This window comes from Styela clava, chromosome 1, assembly GCF_964204865.1.
Source record: "Styela clava chromosome 1, kaStyClav1.hap1.2, whole genome shotgun sequence".
Taxonomy (NCBI): Eukaryota; Metazoa; Chordata; class Ascidiacea; order Stolidobranchia; family Styelidae; genus Styela; species Styela clava.
Window position 1 is genome coordinate 989,424 of NC_135250.1, and position 25,108 is coordinate 1,014,531.

At 36.6% G+C, this 25,108-nt stretch overlaps 1 protein-coding gene and 1 long non-coding RNA gene across 4 annotated transcripts in view; one reads left to right on the forward strand and one right to left on the reverse strand.

The window, feature by feature from the left end:
• LOC120346016 (uncharacterized) overlaps positions 1 to 25,108 on the reverse strand; it is a 51,734-nt gene that overhangs the window by 20,266 nt on the left and 6,360 nt on the right. For all 3 annotated transcript variants that reach the window (XM_078115776.1, XM_078115774.1, XM_078115777.1), the window contains 3 exons: positions 20,855 to 20,887; positions 18,696 to 18,707; positions 17,389 to 17,520 (listed from right to left, as the gene is read on the reverse strand). In XM_078115776.1, coding sequence (XP_077971902.1) covers positions 17,389 to 17,520; positions 18,696 to 18,707; positions 20,855 to 20,887 — 177 coding nt within the window. The remainder of the gene's footprint in view (positions 1 to 17,388; positions 17,521 to 18,695; positions 18,708 to 20,854; positions 20,888 to 25,108) is intronic.
• LOC144428310 (uncharacterized) lies at positions 14,253 to 14,997 on the forward strand. The gene is made up of 3 exons (XR_013478264.1): positions 14,253 to 14,406; positions 14,537 to 14,658; positions 14,846 to 14,997. It is a non-coding gene; the product is annotated as an uncharacterized LOC144428310 (long non-coding RNA).

The window sequence follows — 25,108 nt, forward strand, 5'->3', positions numbered from 1 at the left end:
GAGTATGGCTGTAATTTCTGTTGTATTTTCCGAATCCGAGATTGCACTTAGGTACAATGAAACCCACCGAGAGTTGTGTGTAATGTAATTTGTTTTGTCAATGTAATGCAACAGACTGCATACACGATGAAAAAGAATACAAATATATATTGTGGATATATATTTTGTAATAGTACGACTGTTATTTCTAGTGCATTTTCCAAATCCAAGATTGCACTTGGGTGGAATAAAACTCCCTGTGGAATCTATTTATGGAATTTAGATAATTCGACAGCTCAACAATAAGATTTGCTAATACTCACATTTAACGTGGATATTAAAAATATAACAAACTCACTCGTTTTACCATTTATCCACTAAGTGGATCTCATCTTACTCTGGGAAGCAAACCGCTGCTTTCTGAAACACGAACCTCAGCATATTATGCGACAACTTGTGTTGCTCATCATTGCACAAGATTTATTGCATAACATAGTTACGCTGTATTTTCTTAACCCTTTATCAACTATGTATTGATTCAGAACGCACAGAAAAAGAAACAACAAGCGTCGGTGGGACTGAAAGGGTTTGTTTACCCACCCCGTTCATATGACCTGTAATTAATTAACTCCGTATCATTCAGTGGTTGTAATATAAAACAATAAGGTTAAATATTCAAAATATTCGGGTAAATCACGACAATATTTTTAAAAGATGTTTTAGGACAAAATGAAATACCGAACAATTTTTGAAAACCGTTTTTCAATTGTTAAAAAGTTGCAAACAATGCTTTACCTTCTCTACTTAATTAATCAAATTCAGCGACAACCTTAGAATCTCGAGGATGCGCTGGATCACAACGTCGACTGCGCCCAACGGCTAAAAGTTGTATTAAATGTTCAGCAGTAATATTAGCCATCAAATGTACTCCCTAATAAGCAAGTTTTTCGCGTATGTTAGCCTTCAGATTTTTAAGAGCGCCTCGTAAATCTAATGCTCAATGAGTTTCTGCCATCAACGAAAATTTAAAATCCCGACGCCGACCATATCAGAATATCGACGCCGATGAAAATACCAATTCAGCTCCGGTGAAAATATGCCAAACTTCGATTCCACGTGGCTGGTTATGGCGATCAAAAGGCAATTCAGCCACATAATCGCTTCAAAAAATAATTAAGCTTCGAACAAAGTGTGGCCTGGCGTTAAAAAATGTTGTTTGAGGCATAGGCTCTCGAAGTGCTCCGCACGGAGCCCCAGGGCTCTATGTGAGAGACCTAGGGGCTTCACGGTCTATTCGTTTACTTATTAAAATACTGACTCGTTGATTTTGTAGCTGTCAAAAGAAGAATTCACCGCATTAATGAGATTTGAAAACAGTAGCGTCGAAATGCAGCAACAAGGTGATAATTCAAATATGACATTATTTATAAGTTCCAAGATATAATTTCTATAAATTAATTGTGGGGTCTGTAAATAACAGTCAACCTCATCGCGGGCTTCATAGCAGCAAAAGTTTGAGAACGCATAGATTATGCCGCCCCATTTTTTTCTTCGTGTAATGGGTTTCTTATAGCCAAGCTGTATTCTGCATAGTTTTCTCTGTTACATATAACACGAGTTACATTCACTTTTTTCTGGTTAGTGTCTGACAACAAAATAACAAATGTTAGCGGGACTAATACGATTTATGTGCTTATACCGTTCATATGCACTAGCAATAATTAAACAAGCATCATCTAGCTGAAATAATAAAAAAATGATGTTGTATATTCTAAATCCTTCGGATAAATATGACATGATTTTTATATAATATAAAGAGAAATGACATTTTATGGAAAATTCGCACTTATTCGCATTTCCAAGGTGAAATGAAAGTTTGCTATAAACAATGCATGGGTCATGGGACGACACCGTCGCAAATCATACATTCCACAACTAAAATTGAACTTTTCCTCAAATTGACTCGATGCTATTATGACACCACCGTAATTCGCATTGGTTCTTTTAAAGTTTAACTCATCCCATGCAGCGGTGATTATTTTTTCGTCATATTGCGTTTTTTCCAGACCACCTATGAAAGTTCAGATTGCCTAGGCCAGAGGTGTGCAACTTTTAGCACTGGAGTGTCAGATACAAGTAACTGGGTGAAGCCGCAGCAAGCCCAACTTTTTTTGGTATTGATCTTACCGCAATGTTAGTGTCATTGCAGAAATGTTGAATTAAAACGCATAAATTTCTAAAGAAAACTGCTATTCAAATTTATTGTCACCTCGACTTCGAAAAAATTAATTGAGAAACACGTCTTTATAACATTGTGTATTTTTCAACAGGATTTAGCCAGCTAGTATTACAGTGGCCTTCAGGGACTGGTATAGGCTTTGCGACGAAAAGAGATTGGAATTGCTCGCACGTACCAGATTAACTAAACTAATATCTCGTGTCGCGGGTACACCATTTAAAACTGGTACTTCTCCACGGGCCGCACAATTTTTCCTTTCGGGCCGCAGTTTGTACACACATGGTTTAGGTAATTATCCCAATTTCGATAATTTGAGTATTAGTTACAAATGTTCTACCCATGTACAGGTAATATTTTTCTCCGAGTTGTTGTTTTGGTCTGTCTTGACAATGGCGCTATGATGGGATATCGTTAGGCCAGTACTAGACTGTTCTTGCTTTATTCCGCAATAAGGTATAAAATGGCGATTAACCAGATAATGGTCAAAGCATTGAGCGTAATCCTACTAAAGGTACGAATGGTAGTCGCTCTCCCCATACGGCTTAAGTCTAATGTCAGAATTTGTTTGATTTTGCTACAATGCCTGTAAATTCTGCAACTGCTAACACCAGATAAGCTGCATTTACTTTTTTTCAAGTCAAGCGTATGTAACCTTCCTTTTCTCAGAAAATTGCTAAGCAGCCCGCGACAATGACTACACTAGAAATAATTAGATATCGATATTTCGCTAACACTAATCAGTTAAAATTTCCAGCACTGCCATTGAAAATTTCACTTCCTGGCATACTGAGATATCGGTATTAAAATAGCCGATTAGAATAATACATTACGTATATTAGACTACATTAGAATATTTGGCGCTCCCGTAGAATGTGAACCAAGATGGCGGATACCTGGACATAGTTAGTGTGTGTACCAGGTTAGGGTTAGGCCATAATTTTATTCCAATTTTATTTATTTTAGCCCTATAACGAGATCGGGGACTAGCCAAATGACTCCAGTATATTTGTATCTAAAATTATAGTATACTGCGTTCCGGTATCCGCCACCTTGGTTCACATACTACGGGAGTACCGAATATTTTAATGAAATTGCAGATTCGATACCGGTAATGCCAGCATGTTGGACTAGACACCATCCGCCATACTCAATCACTTATTGTCCTTATCAAAAGTATTTAAATATCATTGACGTAATATGTTTATTAAACTCTTCAGAATTGTTTGTTCTACCTTTTTATATTCTCAATAACGTCACCGGGACTCAACGTACTTTACGATATCTTACAAGATACAGCTGGGCAGTCACAATATGATTCAATACTTCTGGAACTCCCTTATTTCAAAGTTAGTTCCAATTTAAGTTTTCTGATTTTGCGAATGAACTTACTTTCCTGATGATTATATTGCAAGTTCCCTGGTACAAAACACTGTTCGCGATATCCGTCGGAATGTCAACCAATTTATGTAGCTTTAAACATACCCAAGTACAAACATACAAAAAGACTTGCAACCTACACCATCCAATAAAACAATTCTATTTCTTATGTATTATATTATTGCACATATTTATTTTGGTAAAAATTCATTAATTTCCTAGTTACTTCTACGAAAATACAGAAAGTTAAATTTAAAATGACCTGAGTTTGGGTCACTATGTTGTAATTACTGTTGATGTGGCTGTTCCAATAAAGACGGTAATTACACGAATCAAATATATAAGAATCAGATAAAATATAACAGAATGTGATGAAAAGTACAAAGTGAGGTCGATTTACAAAATATATAAATAAAATAAGACAAAAATGGAACTGAGGAATAATATAAGAATGGGTAAATAAATGCAGTAACATTAGCAAATAAAACATCGATTTTACTAGTATGAGGTCGGAGCCGTCGTGTGGGCACAAAGCGCAATGACTTAGTACACGGGTCGACAACATTAAGCAACCCCATAAATTATTTATTACTACGAAGTGCGAATTGACAGACTTGCGACCAGTGTTCCTTCCAAGAAAATGTTACACTGAGCAAATGTTGGAGTTACTGAGCAGGAATATTTTAAGGCTGGGCAGAGTCTGCAACAGTATAATATAATATCAGAATTCGAACAAAGTAGGCTACACATTTAACTCGAAAAGACGGAATAAGCATTCTAGCTGGGCGTTAGAAAATATAAAAAGCCATGATTTAAAAACGTAATGTTGCAATTGCAAAAGAATGTGATTTTACTGCGCACATCGTCTGTTGGTACTGCGCAATGGTGCAGTTGCGCACCGTAGAGGGAACCTTGCCTGCGACCCATTTTTATCGCTCTCGACTTATACTCTGGAACCGCTGTGATGCGTAATCTGCGAGAAGTATCTATCTGGCTTTATGTCGCCCTTTTTATTAAATCCCCACTGCTTCTAACAAAAAACTGTTGTGTTCGCTTTGATTCACGGGAGCCCGAACTCGAGAACAAATAGCCGCATGCGACTCCGGAGCCACAGGTTGCCGATCGCTGGCCTAGGACTACGTTTCCCAAGCGTGGAATAATTTTAATGTTATTGGGAGGAAACATCACTTTTCATTTTGTGTAATTCAACAAAGGTATTTAGTATTATTATGATACATGATACAAGATCGTACAAATGACGGGAACAGAATTCTCATGCTTAGTGAGGGAGGAATAAAGGTGTCAAAAATAGGCAGAAGAAGAAATTTACCGAAAAATACTGGGAACCACGGGCCTAGTGTTATACCAGTCGTTGCCAGCTTATTTGTCCGACAATAATTCCAAAATAGAGGTCGCATAGTTCGTCATAATTTTATAGGTCACGAAATGGACACATTTATCATTTTGTTAAATTGTTATTCCCCTTCAACTTATGGAGCAATCGATTTCATATTTTCAGTGTTCAAAGATGGCAGAAAAGACTAGAAGGGTATTTCTTTTCATTTTTCACATTTTTATGAGTCATATAGAACCGTAGAGGTTAGGTTTTTTCGGAGTTGGAAGCTTGAACTGATGTCGAAATCCTGTTTTACTTAAAGTCGGGAACCGGAGTCATTTTTGTATATGTCGGAGTTCTCAAGTTGAAATTGTATCAGCTGTTAGGCTAGAAGGCTATTTTTTTTATGAGTTATATAGATGCCGTAGATGTAGTTAAGGTTAGGTTTCCTCAAAGTTGGCAGTTAGAGTCGGTGTTGAAATTTGTTCTTCAACCAGGGGCAGAAACCGGAGTCATTTTTAATTGCTTGAAGTTGGGCGGAAATTTCTTCGACTCTTCATCCCAGGTTGAAATAGTATCAGCTGTTTCTCTTTCATACAAAATGTGAATATTGTTTGCAAGATTTGAACTGTGAGTACCGGCACATCATGCAAAATTCTTTCATCCCGATACCTGAAATACAAGGAAATAAAAGAACTAGAGAAGAGTGCCGGATTGATAAATTTTCAACTCTGGTTCCAAATATGTATCGATACTGACTCCACGTTCATCAAAATCTGGCGTCGGGGATAATTTTAGAATATCAAAACTTCTGTGTTGAGTAACCCAAATTTGTACTTTCAAGTAGGGGATTGGGTACTCCCGTAGTATGTGTACCAGGTTGGGGTTAGACCAAAATTTTATTCCGATTCTCCTTATTTTAATTCTATTACGAGTTTGGGGATTGTTTGTGTTAGCCAAATGAATATACTTACGAGTATACCGCCTGCCCACAGTCTTTCGTCACTTTACACAACTTGATGTAAAGTGGGCGAACAAACTTAGATACCTCCATATTGGTACACATACTTCTGGAGCGCCGGGAATTGAACTCCAAAACTCTGTTGGCCATCTTGCGGTCACCCCTACGGTAAACCAGAAATCTGGTTCCAATAAACGGAAGCACATAAAGAACCCGGAGACTAGAGCGGGTTTGAAAAGATTTCCAACGACACCCGACAAGTAATAATAAGTCACAAAATATCTTTAGCGTTGTATATTCTATCTCAAAGGTGGGCAATTACTTTTCTGTGTGGGCCAGAGTTTAATGCCGCAAAAGCGATACCGGTAATAAAGGACCGTATGAAGAAATTGTGTCGACTCATGTGAGAAGAAGTGTCGAATCTCCTTTGAAAAATACCTTTAAAATATCTACAAGAATGAGCGTAGTCCATGATGTATCTCTTCCTTTTGCAGAATCGTTTGCAATATTTAATCGTCAACGGAGGGGAGAGAATAATCTGTGAAATTGGTAAACTTGTTTAATTAAACTGTTTCTCTCAGAACAAGGCTCTATAAGTATCGACTAAGGGAGAAATCGAATCTTTTGTGAACCAAAATAGAAGCGATTATCACGATATCAGACAATGGCCCGCTACGTATTTGAGCCTTCCTATCGGCATTTCTCTCCTGATAAAAATGAAAATTCAATTTTTTTCCTAGAAGTAGTTGTCTTGTGTGTTGTATGGTTGTTCTATGATTGGAAATATGATTGAACCGTCTCATCGACTTTTCTCTCAATCGGGATAAACTTAAAATAAAATAATTGATTCTACCCTAATGGTAGTCGCGATTGCAACGTCTCATCGGCGTTTCTTATCCGGGAAGATTATGAAAAGGCTCATCATATCCTAATAGCAACGGCTATCTGCATACTGACCCTAGGTGTGTTGACTTAAGTTGTAAGCGTAGTCGTCGTAGTTCTGGTGGTTGCGGTAGTTGTTCTAGCTGAAGTAGATTCAGTTGCTCTCATTGTTGTGACAGTGCTGGTGGCTGGAGTCGTTCTCGTAGTAGTCGGAGTGGTTTTTGTGGTAGTCGGAGTGATTTTTGTGGTAGTCGGAGTGGTTGTTGTGGTAGTCGGAGTGGTTGTTGTGGTAGTCGGAGTGGTTGTTGTGGTAGTCGGAGTTGTTGTGGTAGTCGGAGTGGTTGTAGTGGTAGTCGGAGTGGTTATTGTGGTAGTCGGAGTGGTTGTTGTGGTAGTCGGAGTAGTTGTTGTGGTAGTCGGAGTTGTTATTGTGGTAGTCGGAGTAGTTGTTGTGGTAGTCGGAGTAGTTGATGTGGTTGTTGTGGTAGTCGGAGTTGTTATTGGGGTAGTCGGAATGATTGTCGGAGTGGTTTTTGTGGTAGTCGGAGTTGTTGTTGTGGTAGTTGGAGTGGTAGTCGGAGTAGTTATTGTGGTAGTCGGAGTGGTTGTTGTGGTAGTCGGAGTAGTTATTGTGGTTGTTGTGGTAGTCGGAGTTGTTGTTGTGGTAGTCGGAGTGGTTGTTGTGGTAGTCGGAGTAGTTATTGTGGTTGTTGTGGTAGTCGGAGTGGTTGTTGCGGTAGTCGGAGTAGTTGATGTGGTTGTTGTGGTAGTCGGAGTTGTGATTGTGGTAGTCGGAGTGGTTGTTGTGGTAGTCGGAGTGGTTGTTGTAGTAGTCGGAGTGGTTGTTGTGGTAGTCGGAGTGGTTGTTGTGGTAGTCGGAGTGGTTTTTGTGGTAATCGGAGTGGTTGATGTGGTAGTTGGAGTGGTTGTTGTGATAATCGGAGTGGTTGATGTGGTAATCGGAGTGGTTGTTGTTGTAGTCAGAGTAGTAGCTGGCCAAAGGGTGGTAGTATGTTCTATTACATTTATCCAGTGAACATCTGGATATAGGTGGAATGGGGGCGTTGGCTCTGTTTGTTTTGACACAATGTTGGATTCAGCGTGAGTCGTGTTGAGGTGTGTCGGAGGCGTTGGTTCAATTTCCACTGATAAAAATTGTAATGTTGTATTTGGTATTGTAGTTTCTTTAATAACTGACAACGGGGTTAGCTCTGTCCCTTCTTCATTTTGCGTTAGCATTTTTATCGTTGTTGGATTTTGTTCTTTTGATTGAGTTGGCGTTTCTGTGTTGCGAGCTATATGTTTTATCAGCAACCAATTTAATTCATCTGTGGTGGAAAGAGTCAGTTTTATAGTATTATCCGGTTTAATTTGTTTTGTTGTCTCTTTCGTAGATGAAGATGTCACAGTCTCTGTTTTATTTATCTTCGTTGTTACTTATCGATTTTAATCGGTGAGTATGTTGATAGGTATTTGTCTGTATGTCTGTTTGTTAAATACTCGCGATATCTCACGAAAGCGAGTTGAATCTGCTCCAGATTTTGCATGTGCATTCATCATATGTCGGACCAGAAGCCGATTGATTTTGGATGGATTATGTCGTTTAATTAGCAAGTTATTAATTAATTAGTGGTGGGACACAAGGTGTCACTATGGAGTAAGACCGCTGTTTTGGGGGATCCCCTAACTTTCAATCGATAAGTCTTCGTCTCTGACCGATATTCTCGTTTCTTCGTCAATAAATGCAAGTGATGTGGTCTCTGGTACAGGAACGCAAAACTGCAAAAATAATTTAACATCTCAAAATATTTTTAATATTAGGCTTTTTCAAGGCCTTGTTCGCGACGGAGAACTGAGTAATGACGACAAGACGACTTGGTCCTATACTGCAGGGATGGCCAACACGTCGATCGCGATCGACCGGTCGATCTTCACGTGTCGAGTGGTCGATCGCGTCTATTGTTGGTAAATTTAACAACATACCCCCAAAATTTCCTGAAGCAGTTTCATGCACCGCCTGTTGTGTGTTTTAAAACAGAACGAATACAGTACTGTACATGTGCAGAAATAGACATACAGTATTTGAGTCTGGACAAGCCCCATTTACATGTTATTACGTAAAAATGCAAGTTTCGCCGCTACCAAGTTTAAATTGAACTTGCCGAATATTGTGTGTTTTAGTTGACAAATGTGCTGTGAGTTAAGTTATTGTAAATTAGATGCTGAAAATCGAGCAGTAGTGTTTCATTGATGATTTTCGAAAATTTATTTTTCTCTATTTGTATAGTACGCTAATACTTGGCAAGGTTTTTTGAGAAATTTACGACACTCGGGGCTAAAAATAGGCATGTGTTAGGTCTGAATTGTATGATTTGAAAAAATGAATGATGAAACATTTCTCCGGCTACTATTACATAATCAAATTAACAAATTAAATGGAACATAAATAATACAAATTTTTGTAGCGTTTTAATTGAGAATGTGCCCACAGAGCTGAGCTTATTGGCAGTGCTGTATTTTTTTTGTATGCGTGTTTGCAATAATCTATGCATAATCAGTAACCATTCGTTTTTGTATATGACCTTATTACCAATCAGTCGATCGCGAGCTATTTTGAAGATTTTAGTCGATCGCGGACGAAAGCAGGTTGGCCACCCCTGCTATACTGTATAGTGAACCCCGGCCACTCGCCCAGTTACCATGTCCATGTCGGGTATGGGATTAGTTAGACAGTTATTCGTTTCGGGTGCATGACAGATGGCACGACCAGCGGTAGTAATGAAAACTCGAGTATGACTACTCAGAACCAAAACAATAGTTCATATTGGAGCGAGGGGCCGTTTGTACCGTATGGGGCGGGGTCCCTAATCAACTAATCCCACATTTCCAAATCTTGGAGGAATACGTTACCAGGGGACCATATTGCCATTCTTGGGGGAAAATTTTGATTCGTATTCGCTGTAGTATTGCCTATATTCTTTAGTCCTTTACCATTACTTACAATATAAACTATATATACAGAAGCGGAGAGTAAGGCTTGTGGCACAACTATAATAAGGATCCATAAGAGATTAAATAACAAGTAGAAACATGCGAAAGGAGGAATTTTACTAAAAAGGTTGAGAACCACTACACCGACCTTTATCTTTCTGCATTCTTTTCTGATCTTTCTTCCTTTGCGGCACAAAGTCTTATCCAATGAAGGTTGCTAGATTGCTGATCTTCGACTCATTTTTCTGAAAGGAAAATCGACAGTTTTTTTAGACAATCGCGCTTATACCGATGGGCGAGAGGTTGTATTGCTTATCGGCTTCGTTCCACACTTGTAGATGTTATCGTTTATTTTGTTCGACTGAAACGACTGAACTAAACTATTTTATTGGCTTCCGTCTCCCCTGGCAATAGGACTTGGTTATATGCTTACACCAACTAATGTCAAAGTTCAAGTTGTTCGACAAAGTTTGGTTTCAAGTTTTGTTTGCAGACGCGGCCCGTCATCTTGACAGGCTTTTTCATCTAAGTGTAGATCAATTGGGCTGGCTACGCTCTTGTAATAGTGACTTCTTTTAAAATGCCTTGTTCTGGGCAAAATGCTAGAATGAGCTCCGTCAGGTATAAAATAAAATCTCTCCCACCTGCAAGTAACTCCAAATTCTGATTCTGTCTTCAAATTGATAAACTCATGAGGAACGAATCCATTCCTACACATTAGAGTGCATTTCGATCCTGCTTTGCGACTTTTAGAACATTTGATCGTTTTGCCTTTGTCAAGCAGTGCTCTTCATTTGATATCTGTAAAGTAGGTAGGTTAATGTGGGCGGTTGAAAGGGCGAAGGATTTGAATAATTTATATTCAGACTGTATGACGTCACATTTGATGACATCATTGATTCATTGGAGGGATTATTTAAAATTGATTAATTTGACGACGTAATGATGACTTGTAATACAATTTCAACTCATTGGAGATATCATTCAAAATTATTGACGTAATATTTGATGACATCATTGTTAATTGGGGGATCATTCAAAATTAATGACGTAATATTTGATGACACCATAAACCTAATGATGACAGAATCGAAGTTCAGTGTTCGGAATTTCCTCCGATTTCACTGAACGAGAGACAGTGGAGGTTTCGTCCGAGCATAAAATCAATATTTGACGTCATATCACAATGACGTCATATATAACGTCAAGTTGTTCGTCTAAAATTATTGTTAACTCTTTCCTACCTGGTGGTTTTTCAACTTTGTAGTCTAGTATAAACGACCCTGCATCTTTTTGTACCACGATTTTAACATATTTTACGCCGCGAATTTTGATCACTTTTTCCGGCAAATTTTCTGATAATTCCCGGTATGTTTTTCATGGTGATTACAAGTTCATTTCGATTATCTCGATTCATATAAATAATAAAAATAGAAGCTTTAAAAAAATTTGAGTCTAGAGCAGACATGGGCAAAGTACGGCCCGTTGAGTGATTCAGTCTGGTTTGAATAATGCTGCCACAACCAAACTAAACCAAATTTTGAAGATTTAGCTGAAAAAAAGCTCATGGAATTCGTTGAGATTCCGTTTAATTTTTGTTTTGGTACGAGGCCTATTGTTCATGCACGGTTGCTTTTGTAACACTGTAAATATTGTTCATAAAATGCAAACATTTTTACGTCATACTCTCATGGCCCGCCAGTCTAGGTGGGCAAATTTTTTGGCCCCTGGTGCAAAAACCTTGCCCACCCCTGGCCTAGAGTAAGCCAGATCATGATTAAGTCGTGGAAACTGCCTTAAAGAATGTGAAGGCAGAAATAAATGAATTAGAAATGCTTGTCAAATATGAGAGGCCGAATTGCCATTGACCACTCTCAGAGAAACTTAGCCAGTAACCGTGGCTGGTAATTGTAGAAATGAATACATATGAAAATTAATACACGTCAATATAAAAGAAAGGCAAAAAGGGTCTTTTCGCCTAGAGACTAATGAGCGATCAAACACAGAATTTTTGGCGCTCCAGATGTATTCATACTTTTCGCGGAAAAGGGCAACAATGTAAGACGGCTATGTGGTAACAAACCTTGTTTCCAAGCAATCCAAATTCTGTGAAATTATGAATCCCTGAAAATCTCTCGACCAAGGATATGCGCAAACACTAAATGGCCCTGAGTGCTTCTAGGGCCGCAAAATTGAATTGCAGTGAAAACTCTACCTACAAAATTAATTCGTTCAGGGAGCGCCTTTGTAAGTGGAGAATTCGGATGTTTCAAAAGGTTTTTAAATCAAAACGTGGACAACGGCACCTGGATATAGGCGCCCCATTAGGGATTCGGTGCCCATGGCTGCCATACCCTAGATACGCCATTGGCTATAACAGACAAGATTTAGAATATCATAGCAACTAGAACACTAGGAAATCTTACGCACGTATAGTCTTTTTCTACCCTTCACACTTTTTCCAACAATTAAATTCGAGACATAGTTTATCACATTTATAAAACAACACAACAAACAATTTAAAGAGCTCGATAAACATAGCACGAAAAGTTTCAAAAAGAGACTGCAAATACATACTTGAGAACTCGAAACACGTATCGCCGAACTGCTGGCATATCAAATTGGAAATTTTATTATAACGCAAAACACGCAATGTGCTCAATAGTATAGACCAGCGTTTCAAATATTTTTGCCCCGGAACGCCCACTCTTCTATCTCGCCTCACGAAACACCAAGAAATTAGAAGGTGAAATTGATTGGTGGTTTGCAAAAAATTCAGCCTATGGTAAAATTGAAAAGTATGCTGCAAACAATTAAAAAAAATGCTGTTGACACTTGAAAAATTAAGCCGACGATTAACGAAAACTCCATGCCTCCCAGGCTGACACGAGGCTTGTTCACTTCTTGCTGGGAGACAAATTTATGACCCAGAGTCGCGGAAGTATGACCGAGATCGCCATGGCGACCAATTTAGTCGCACTTTTAATCCCTGTATTGCGGTGTGCTCCGAAATATCTCGCAGAACAAACTTTGAGATACGGTAGTATAATAGATTATAGAATATTGAAACAGAGTATTTATTTGTAAATGACGATATTCAATGTTTGAGTAAATTTCCACTTTTATATCCATAACAATCAAATTATCCATCTCGGCTTTATTGTCAATCAGTGTTCACTCTACACTCTAAGAAATGTTCGGTAAATTTTACCGTCATTTTAGGGGTAAAAAATTAAAAAATGAGGTCGGTAAACTGATTCACCGACAAATGTCGGTAATAATCACCGACATTGGAGGCGTGGCGTTAGTCAATGTTGCGCGCGCACATTGGTTAAGGATTGCAGCCTATCAGAAGCTATATTTCAAACGCGTAATTAATCACGCGCGTTTTTTTTGTTGCTTCACTCCTTAATTTGTCCGTTTGATTTGACATTTGATGAATTCCAGACTTTTGGACTTCGATATTTGGTCGGCCGACAGTTATATCTTGGTCGCTTTTGTTATTACTGCAGTACTGCGTTGGCAGTATTTCTGTAAGGCAATGCATCTTAGATTCAATAATGTCAGTGTAGGTGTCGTGTTGTTTAATGCTGGTTATTAATGTATTGTTCAGTGTGATTATAGCAGTATGGGACAGTCGGGAAGTAGGGTAAGATCTACCGTACCAATAACTGAATTAATATATATATATATTTGAATACATACTGGCTATAACAGTACAGCAGTATACGGTACTGGTATAAGGTTGGTTGGACTAGCTTACATCAGTAAATCCGCAGATCCATGTTACGCCTGGCGATATTTAACACAGCCAGAGCTTGATTCGTATTTCCGAATCTGAATTTTTATTGTCAGTAGACTGGCAAATGTTAAAATGGCAATACAATATCTGAATATGGCCTCTTCACAGCTCTAGACTTTGAAATGTTAGCATCTAATTACTGAATCAAGATAAACCGTCAAATTATCAACAGCTTTATGATGATCGCAAACTCGGACTACTGGACTACGTGCAGGCTGGACTACAGGAAACACATGAACAGGCAGACAGGGAGAGAGGTGACGTTGCTCTACACCCCAAAACCGTGGCTTGAAGAATATGACATTAAAATAAACAGGTATCAATTAATTATATACTCATATAATTACATACTGATTCAGTGATTGAAAATCATCTACAGACAGACAGATTTGTATTTGATTATGATATTTTAAATTATTGATTCTAGGACTAATTCAGAACAGTTTCATTTCAAAAAGAGCAATTTTAGGCAATTCACATTTATCTGACATAAAAACACTAGATTTCCTTTTAACTTATGACACTATGAATAGAAAATTTATCAAAACAATATTTATCTATCTTATTCTGTATATTTACCAGAACCAATTCTGTAAATATAGTTGAATTTCTCTTTTGAATAAGACCGAATTTGAACATAGTCTATTACATATAATGAAGTTGGGGAATGAATACATTTCTTTTTAACAGTGTTTTCTCTTTAGAAACTGAAGAATCTGATTATGCAGGCACGAACAAATTGTCTGCCCCAACTCTGAACTGTGAAAAATTCAATGTCTAAGGCTTCATAATATTTGAGATTCTTACTAACATGTTATTTCAAGGAAGAAGTATTTGAGGTTAGTTATAATGTTAATTTTAAATTGTTAGAAGAGAACCTTTCTCATCTGCTCTGACAATAAAATATTAGGAGTGTAATTTTTATCATTTAGGGACTTTTAATTTTATTCCATTTAAATACTATTTTAGGTACCTCTTCCATCTGATCTACAAAGTTTGGTAATACTGGAAAAGTCTGTATCGATTGATTGCCCACAGATTTTTGTCCCTGAACTCCAAGAGGAAAAGAAAATATGAAAGTTTATAGAAAGGTGGGATAGGTGAAAGATGTAATGAATGCTAGTACATGCAATTAAATAATTTTAGATATTTCCAACTTGCAAAAGAATTTGATTGATTGATTGAATACTGCAAAATGTTAAATCTTATTCGAAAATTAAGTAATATTTTTAAATTTTGGAGTTGTTTGGGTAAAACTCTTTGTACATTCCATTTCAGATAACTTGAAGATATGGAGAATAAAATACCACGAGTTCGTAAAAGCAGATGGATAATGCAATACAATCAGCATGGGCAACACTAACCCGGAAAGACTCCCCCTCTGCCATAGAATATTCTCTCACAGAGGCTGTCTATAGAGACTTGTTTAAAGTGACTTGTTTGATGTGAACGGATACCCTGCGAGCATAAACTTCTTCAACGAGAAGTTTCTGTCTACCTCGCATTTCTAACTTTTCACTATACAATTTCTCATTTTTCCAAGTTTTATAATTCATTTCACGTTCACTTTTATTTTTTGAATAAACCTTATTTCATACAATAATCTGTGATTTTTACTGATCATATCCTGTAAAATGTAATGCCAGGATATTTACGGTAATTTTTACCGGGTTCTGAATGTAAATTCACCTAATTTGTAATGTAAATTCACAGGCTAGCGTCGGTTAATATTACTACGCATTGCCGGTGAAAATTACCGGAAAGAAATTGTAAGGATTACTAGGGAAATCCTGTAATATTCGCAGGTGATCAACAGCAATTTTACCGAAAATTCTTGTGATATTTACCTTAAAATCGCATTAAAATTTCACAACTACATTCCAGTAATATGTAATGCCAGGCGATTGCCGGTAAATATTTCTTAGAGTGTAACGAAATTATTAGTGCAAAGGGGCCTCAAACACTTATTGAGTAAAAATTGCTTTGGAATGATCGTGACGTAACAAGCGTAAATTGTACCTTAATACGTCAAACTTTACGAGGCGGACAACCGAATATTTTTACCGGATTATTGATTTAAGTGTTTTTCCTGCAATTACCAGCCCTATTATTTGAACTACCATAACCCTCATGGCGTAGGTATTTAATCAAGCCACCACGATCAGACGTAATCATCAATCGGAATGAATAAGACATTTTTAATATAAATATCTTCTTCTACTCCAGCTAATAATATTCGGTATATTTGCATCTTATGGAGAAAAAAATGGAAAAAACTCAGTTGTTTATCAGTTTCAAAACTCAGCTTTAAATAACTGGAATAATGAATTATTTTATTTTGCCTTGGATTGAAATTATATGCCTAGCAACAACACCTATACTTTCAACGTTACCCGACTCTCGAGAACATGAGCATCATATAGTATATGTAATAGTGAATTACGAGAAATACCGAGTGAATTTAGCAAGAACTTCTTTTGAATAACGGTGTAAGTAAGGGCTTCGGGAAACAATAACCTTGAAGGACGGTTAACAGATTAATCTGCTTTTGCACCATGCCTCAATATATTTGAAAAATGGTTATTACTTTATTCTACCTTTATACCATGCCACAAAAAACTTTCAATATATTTGAAATATGAATTCGTTATAGACGTTGTTTAACACCATTGTTGCTGCTTTTAGTCGCGTAATATCACGAATCTTTCTGGAAGCAAACACATTGTTGAAATTTCCAAATGACCCACGGGGTATCCAACGTCATTCGTTGCAGTTTATTAAAGGGAAACTGCTCGCCAGTAGCCATACAAAACCCAGGAGATTTCACGAGTCAAGACCAATGCACAATCACATTGAAACCTGCGAGCTAAACTTTTCCCAGAAATCTCTCAAACAATAACTCACAATCTTAATCAGAATTTATTTCTAATAGATTACCAGAGGTTGATAAATGAATGATATAGTACATAAATCGTATAAAGGAGAAATAAAAAATTAATTCATTGTAATAAGATTTTAATCATACAAGAAAATATTGAGATTCTCAGAACGCTAATTTCTGTTTTTTAGTGTTAAAATAATTTTTCAAAGGATACCACAAATATCATATATATATAAAATTACAAATAAAATATCAGATAATATTATCCATGCACAAAGAATTTAAAATCAAGTGTATTGTCAAATTTGATGCCAGTCAGATAGACTCTGTTCTGAGGTACCAGTCTCACAGAAATTCACTTTCGAAATAAATTTGCTAATTCAATGAAATGTCAGTTTATTAGCAGCAGCAAACAGATGTTTCACGTACGATGTTACTGGGAAAATCTTATCCACTTTTTTGTGTGGTAATCACGGAGTTCAATTTGCAGATTCTGGTAAACAAAAGAAACCACAATATTTATGATATAATCAGTAAAACATAGACCAGGTTAAATAAAAAACTATTGAACTAAACAAGTCTGAAAATCGGTTATCTTTAGTCTCCAGTACAACAGGTTTGTGACATTTACATAATTAGAACACTTAATCATTATCTATGCAAGAACACAGACTTGTAAATATTTCATATAATTATTTTATTGCACAACTATGTGACAATACTTTTTACAAAACATCTAGGAAATTATTCAGTCGCAGCTTGATATCGTCCTGATGAACATAGTTCTCGTCTGTGCTTGTTGTGATACCAGTTTATCACTAGACTGACCATTATTGAAGATAATCATCGATAAAATAATTTAATTAAAATGCCGGACAGCCCGCGACAATAAAATTTGTGGTTCCACAGAGGAAATTTTACGTGAATACTCAATAATTACCGTCGGAGGCAGAGAGTTCAGTTTTGTTTGAATCATCTCTATTTCTGCATGTTTCACGAAGAAGTCTATTTCTAACTCATCAGTGACGTGAGGTAGGCAATCACACACTGCAACCGATTGTTCCCGTGACAACTATGGTAAAGTTTAGATGAAAACTATTTATTAATGTTCGAATGATGCGTAGGAATAGTAGGCTTTATAAGTGCTGATAACCCTTAGATCAGGGTGGTCCAAGGTTGTCGACCTCGCGGGCCACACTATTATTTTTGTATTGTTCGCGGACCACAATAGTGTTAAGAATAAGTAAACAGTGCAATACAAACAAACGCTTTGCAATATTTGTCATTTATCAAGCTAAAACATGCAAAAAAACACAAAAAAACTCACGAAAACTTTTTTTTTATGACGAAACAACACCAAATGCGTTTATTTACCCTCTCGCCAATGCGGCGCGGGCCACAGATAATGGAGCGGCGGCCACATGTGGCCCGCGGGCCTGGGTTTGGACCACCCTGCCTTAGATTATTTTGACGACTCTTGCTGCTGTCAGAACTTCAGTAGAACGAGACGACAGTCTATCGGTAAAGGCAGGTGTTGATATATTTGCACATATATTTCTCACTAGTTGAATTGAGTGAAGAAAGTAGGAAACAGAATGGAAGTAAGAGGGAGCTTTGCGTGAGCTGATAATTAATAGACAAAAATATCCATATTATATACTTAAGCTTATTTTCTGCCAGTGGAAATTTTAAAATATGAAATGAATATTATCGGAACCAGACTGTGGAAAGTTCTATTTATTTGCAACGAGTACTAGGTGTGATAATTTCCGTTTGCACAAAATTGGAACCCATAATCACTCGGCACACAGAGCAATTTATTATTACTTAAATATAAAATATCTTGAAGAAAAAAATGAATTATTACAATATTTATAACTTTTTATCAGCTAATTAATTCATACTTTTACAGAGATGACCTAATAATACAGGCCTATGAGGCATATGCTGAACCTTTTTTGCTAAGGCTTTCAATCACTATAATAACAATTTATTTGCTGACATGCTTTCTCATGTCTGATGCAGATATGAAACAGCATTAGCTACCGGATCCGCAGACTTTATTAAAATAGTTTACCGTTGTGATGGAAGTTGGGAAATGATTCTAATATTCGAATTTTAATATTATGAATATCGAATCAATTTGTTAAATAAAAACCACATCATAAACCAAAATTTTGAATCATGTGTATATCTGCTATATATTCACAATAATCCTGATCTGTATTTTAAAATAAAATGACTTACCGATGGGTATAGCTGAAAAGTAATTTTCATTGGTTGAATTTTAATAATATAAACTTGTACTTTCAATCTATTGAACTTAACGTAAATTCCAACTCGTGAAACTGTCGGATACTAGAACGCAAATTCAATGTTTCATCTATGGCAGACATTTCATTGTATAACTTTTATAAATTTATGATATTTTTATGCGTGCAACTGCTTTTCTTGTTATAGTTGAACTAGGTATGCCTGAGGAGGTCTGACCTTGGTCAAACAAAACGTTACAGAAATATGTTCGTGTGCAGCAGGACTCTTGAGTAACTTGAAATGCTATGCGGGCTTTGCGGGAGCTTATAATTAATAGACAAAAATATACATGATATATATTTCAGCCTATTAACTTAAAATATATAAATATTTTAAAATAACGAAATGAATTCTATCAGAACTAGATTGTGAAATGTTTCATTTATTTACAACGTGTACTAGGTGTGCGAATTTTCGTTTGTACAAAATTAAAACCATAAATCATTCGATACACACACCAATTTTATGAAAATATATCTTGCATTATTACTTAGATATAAAGAATATATATTTTGAGAAAAAAATATAACTTCAATATTTTCAACTTTTTGTGAGCTTTTCAATACTTTTTACAAGGATGACCTAATAATACAGGTGCTATACTTTGCTAAGACCCTCGTTTGATATAAAGTAATCAAAATATTAATAAATAACAAATCATTTGCTGACATGCTTTCTCATATCTGATGGAGGTATGAAACCGCATTATCTCCTGGATCCGCAGACTTTATTAATATAGCATATTGGAAGTTGGGAAGTTATTTCAATATTTGAATTTTAATGATTTGGTTTCTGCGAGACTAACTACTTATCCGTCTTCTATTCTTTTGTGTCGGCGGATCCGAATGTAGATAATGCAAGGATGCTGTAACAAGAGTAAAGATAACTATCCTAAGTAATTTAAGAGTCTTGCTGCACACTAGCACAAAGTAAATTTCCATTTTAAACCAATTAAATACAAGTAAATTCCAAAACATAAATCTCTCGGGTATAACTTAACGCAAATTCAATGTTTTATCTGCGGCGGACATTTCGCTGTGTTATTACGGTAGATATCAAGTCAAATTGCTGGACTTGTGATACAAATGGAATTTACTCATATTCTGAATTCACTCGTATTTATTCCACAATCTCCAATTCATATAAATTCGAAATAATTTTAACATTACAGTATTGTTAATCTAAAACGTATCTACATACTACCAGTTTATTTACTAAGGCTACTGATAACAAAAAAAAGTTTTTTTGCAAATTGATGCAAGTTTAAAATCTGCGAAACACTCAAATGCGAATAAAAAATTTTACTTGTGTGAACATTATATTGTATGATTTTGATGAATATGAGATAGATATTGGTTTCAGGCATTGACAGAAGAGGAATATGCACGTATTTTGAATTGACATTTTTATTCTTTTTTCCTAACTAGGCGATTGATTGTTCGAAATAGTCAGCTTTGGAGATTCGATGCATTTTTGTACAAAAACTGGCTTTTCGGTTAGTTAGTACAATATTTAACAATCTCAGCGCTGTTCTCAAAGAGGAGTTACGTTGACCAATTTGCGGCGGTTTCAATTGTTATTATTCAATACAAAAGTAATTTAACACAATTTAAAATTAACAGCATAAAAAAAATCAGCTTCATAAATATCGCATCCCGAGGCCAGTAATGATATTATTGTTCGTTTAAAATTGGGACCGTAAATTACAAATTATGATATTGAAAATCAAATCCTACGCAAAAAATAAAAATAGGAATGAAATTAATTTGGGTTGTTAATAGGTGTTTTCAAAATCTTCGCCGATGTAAACTAACAGTTGTGCCTGAACAGAATATCAAAACAAACTTCGATGTTCGCCGTTGCGTCAGAATTGATACCGGGAAATAACTAGCTTATTTGTGAAACATTCGAGAGCGACATGGTTCCCGTTGATCACGTAATAATTAATGGTCGACGATGAGTAGAAATGGGACAAGCAAAATATTCACCAAACGACGTCTGGTAAAGAATTCATACTAAAATAATGCATAATAGTGTATGAGTGTAACTTTATCCTTTCATATGGACGGAATAATATTTACAAAATAACTCACCCCACCATAAGACCAGATCCTCATGATGCTGATCTAGAAAAATAACATCATTGTTTGAAATCTCATGCGATAAACTAAAATTCTGGTTCAGATTTATTTGTAATATTATTATTGCTGGTTTTGTAACTTGACACAACAAGAAGCCTGAATCCTGACTACATATAGTATATCCGCTAGAAAGGTTAACAAGTACCAACAGCTGGAGTGTCGTAAAATGTTTCAAATGTCATGCTTCGCGGCCATCTGGGTACAAAATATCACGCCAACCCGTTGTTTCAAATCACACTGCCAAATTATACAAGAAATATCCCAAAATGGCGTACAGTTGAAAAGTCATATTCGCTCATGAGTCACGATATCTATCGCCTCGGTATCTTTTTGCCGAGCTCAAAATGAATATGAACCACAAACAAACAGGAGATTCAACTTTCATAACCGGGAACTCACGACAGCGTAAACAACCTGAGCATGTATTTTGTTTGATAGAGTATTTTCTAGAATATAATGTGTTATTATGATAATTTCCAAATTCGAAACTTACATCAATCACTTTACGCTTACCTTTGAAACTTGACTATACCCCCCATTTATAGTATTTTTAATTTTGTTATTATGTTTTTCCCAGTTGGATCATACATGTCCAGATAGGTCATCAACAGACAAACAATCACTAAATTATAATTAAAGAGATAGGTCTCATCAATGACCTTTCATTTCAGTAACTCATTGTTATTTAATCAAGAATTCACCCATTTTATTGTGCGTACCTCTCATAGTTTTACACTGATGGTTTAAATATGCGTGCACTGCCTTTCTTGTTATAGTTGAACTATGTATGTCTGAAGAAGTCTGACCTTGGTCAGACGGAACGTTACGGAAATATATTTGTGTTAGTGTGCAGCAAGACTCTTGAATCACTTGAGCTAATCACTCTAATAGCTAAATAAAATATCATTTCAGTGTGCATTGGACATGGAAATACGGCGTTTCAAGATCATTCCCAAAACAAAGCGCTAGATAAGTAGACAAGGGCTTCTTGTTTTAAACCGGGGGTAGCAACCTAGGGTAGTAATATCTTCCAGCCAGAGACGATTCACTGAATTATAGTAAAAAACGGCTGTTTTGACGATTATACTTTTTACCTAACAGAATTTATTGTGTGAGACACGTGTATCCGGATTATGGTATAATCTAAAAAGTACTAACTGAGAAACCGGACTAGTGATTCCCATTAATGAAATGTTTCAATCTTGGCTTCATCCAGTGTCCCCTTTAGAAAAGAGTGTTGCAACAAAAAGTGTCACATTAAAAGTCATTTGTAAATTTTTTCTTTAAAAGTTTACGAGTTGGGCAGTCTTGGCGCGCTGTTAAAATTAACTTTTGATCTCTGTGAACTGTGTTTCATCGGTCATCCGTTCGGTTTTTAACATTTTAAAAATATGTGCGGCCCGCCAATGACTTGCAACCCTTAATTTTGGCCCGCGAGCAAAAAACGGTTGCCGACCCCTGTTTTAAACGATTGGTGTAGAATAGAGCTCAACTCACTTCTACTAATTACATTATGTCAATGATTGGATAAAATACAACGTGTTTTACATTTTCTCTCTGGACAACAGACACAAAGATGAACGCTAACCTTGGAAACTTCCAAGAAACCGGAAAAGTCATGACGCTCGCAATTTTCACACGGCTAATTTTAGTATAACCACTGGTAGTATGTTATATTGGTGGACGGCAAATATACTCGTATATTAGTGGGCTTACTATACACATTTCCGCCTATAAACACACCACCACATTCACGGGCGGATTATGCCCCTTCGGTGCCCTAAGCACTAAAGACTTTCGTGTCCCCTTTATGTGTAATTTATTTATAAAAACATTAAAATAAACCACATAAGTGTATTATCCATTAAAAATAATCCCAACCAACAGTAAATAAAACGAACGAACGAACATTTTTAGGTTTTTTAACTGTTATATATAGCCGATATATGTATCGGCCGGTCACTGCCGATATGATATATCGTCAAACACGCAATATCGGGCCGATATATCGGTTGAGCTTTAATGCTGAGGGCGGGTGACAATAAAGATTGCCTCCAGTCTCAACGTGAATCAAAATACCAAAGAATATAAGAGACAACTGTAGTTTGAAACTTTACCGGTACCTAGTAGTCTACCTTAGGGTGGTTTAGGGTTGCTAGGGTAAATGACCGCAAAAACTTTTGAGGAGATCTCGCGGGCCGCTAGTCGAAAAAAACCCGAAAGTGATCAAAAAATTGCGAGTTTACTTACTTTAAATTTAATAAACAACGAGAGTTTACCGTTCTAATCAGACTATTATTATGCTGCATGAGTGGCGTTCTTTCAAATAAGATATATTAAGTCTTCAGTTATTTTAAAATTAATTCCCGAGAATTACCGTCGTATTTTTCGCATCTCGCGTTTGATGTCGCTTCATATTATATTCTTTTGAGACAGATATCACTTGAAATCAAACTAGACACTGTGTGATGGGCAGGGAAATACATTTCCGTCGTGTTTTCCTTATGTCACCTTTCTTGTGACACTCATTTTTGTACGAATTGTCATAGTTGAGTAATTTGAAAACTTGCAACGTGAGCAAGCTTAGTGCCATCGTCAAATAACAACCAAGTCTGTCAAAGTTGGTATTTCGGGACCTAGCTAAAATAAAACTGGATTGCGCGGCATTAAGTCGGCTTCGCGTTTCGCTACTGTCACATGGCCCACGCTTGAAAACAGAGGGGTGTTTTTACTAAAATAAAGGCACAAAGCGTTAGAAAATAGGGTTTAAATCTCGGGATCTAGGTTGGAATAGCTGAAAAAACGTTCTGCTATTAGATACAAATATACGCTAAAATTGGTCTGTGGGACGCACGGAATGATTCCCAGAACAAAGCGCTAGACAAGTAGACAAAGGCTTCTTGTTTTAAACCGGGGGTAGCAACCTAGGGTAGTAATATCTTCCAGCCAGAGACGATTCACTGAATTATAGTAAAAAACGGCTGTTTTGACGATTATACTTTTTACCTAAGAGAATTTATTGTGTGAGACAGTGTAGACTAAATTATAGTATAATCTAACAAGTATACAATTCACAATTACTTGTTTAATAAGCCTATAATTTAATTATAATTAGACGAATAGCAACAAAACGAAGAAAAGTTGATTCTAGGTGCAAAGGGTTCAATGGCGCCGAAAATATTCAAATGGATCAAATTAAATGTCCTTTGTAAATTTTTTTTTTTAAAGTCGATATTACGAGTTGGGCAGTTCTGGCGCGCTGTTAAAATTAACTTTTGATCTGTGTGAACTGAGATTCATCGACCATTCGTTCGGTTTTTAACATTTTAAAAATATGTGCGACCCGCCAATGACTTGCAACCCTTAATTTTGGCCCGCGAGCAACAAACGGTTGCCTACCCCTGTTTTAAACGATTGGTGTAGAATAGAGCTCAACTCACTTTTACTAATTACATTATGTCAATGATTGGATGAAATACAACGTGTTTTACATTTTCGCTCAGGACAACAGACACAAACATGAACGCTCACCTTGGAAACTTCCAAGAAACCGGAAAAGTCATGACGCTCGCAATTTTCACACGGCTAATTTTAGTGTAACCACTAGTAGTATGTTATATTGGTGGACGGCAAATATACTCGTATACTAGTGGGCTAACTATACACATTTCCGCCTATAAACCCACCACCACATTAAACTTCAAATTACCCTTTATCCCCGTGTTGAAAGCCTATCGGCGTATGTGGCCGTTTCTTTTTTATCATCAAGCACAATACATTGTCTCCATTTACTAATCTTCATTATGAAGGATGATTTTGTTGTTCAAGTAATGTCAAATCAATAGGCTCGGTTAAATCGACACAACCTCGAGCTCGTCTTACATGAATTCAGTATGAACTGGCGTTTAGATGTTGTTACTGGTCATGAAAAAAATTAGCCTTTAGCTGAAAAGTCGGCTCTTTTAACGATTGGCGTATTCGCGGCTATTGTTTTAGAAGTCGCTACATGGAAAGTTCCCAGAAAGAAACGGGTGTTACTGCATGCGCCTCTGAATCGCCGCAATAATTATAATGTGTTGAATTGATTACCTCAGATGCACTTGTAATTTAGGGAGCGGGAATACCGGAAAGCGATACAGTGCATATTTGAATACAACTTTCATCGTTACCATGTCCTTGAATAAAAGCTAACAGCCAAAATCCACA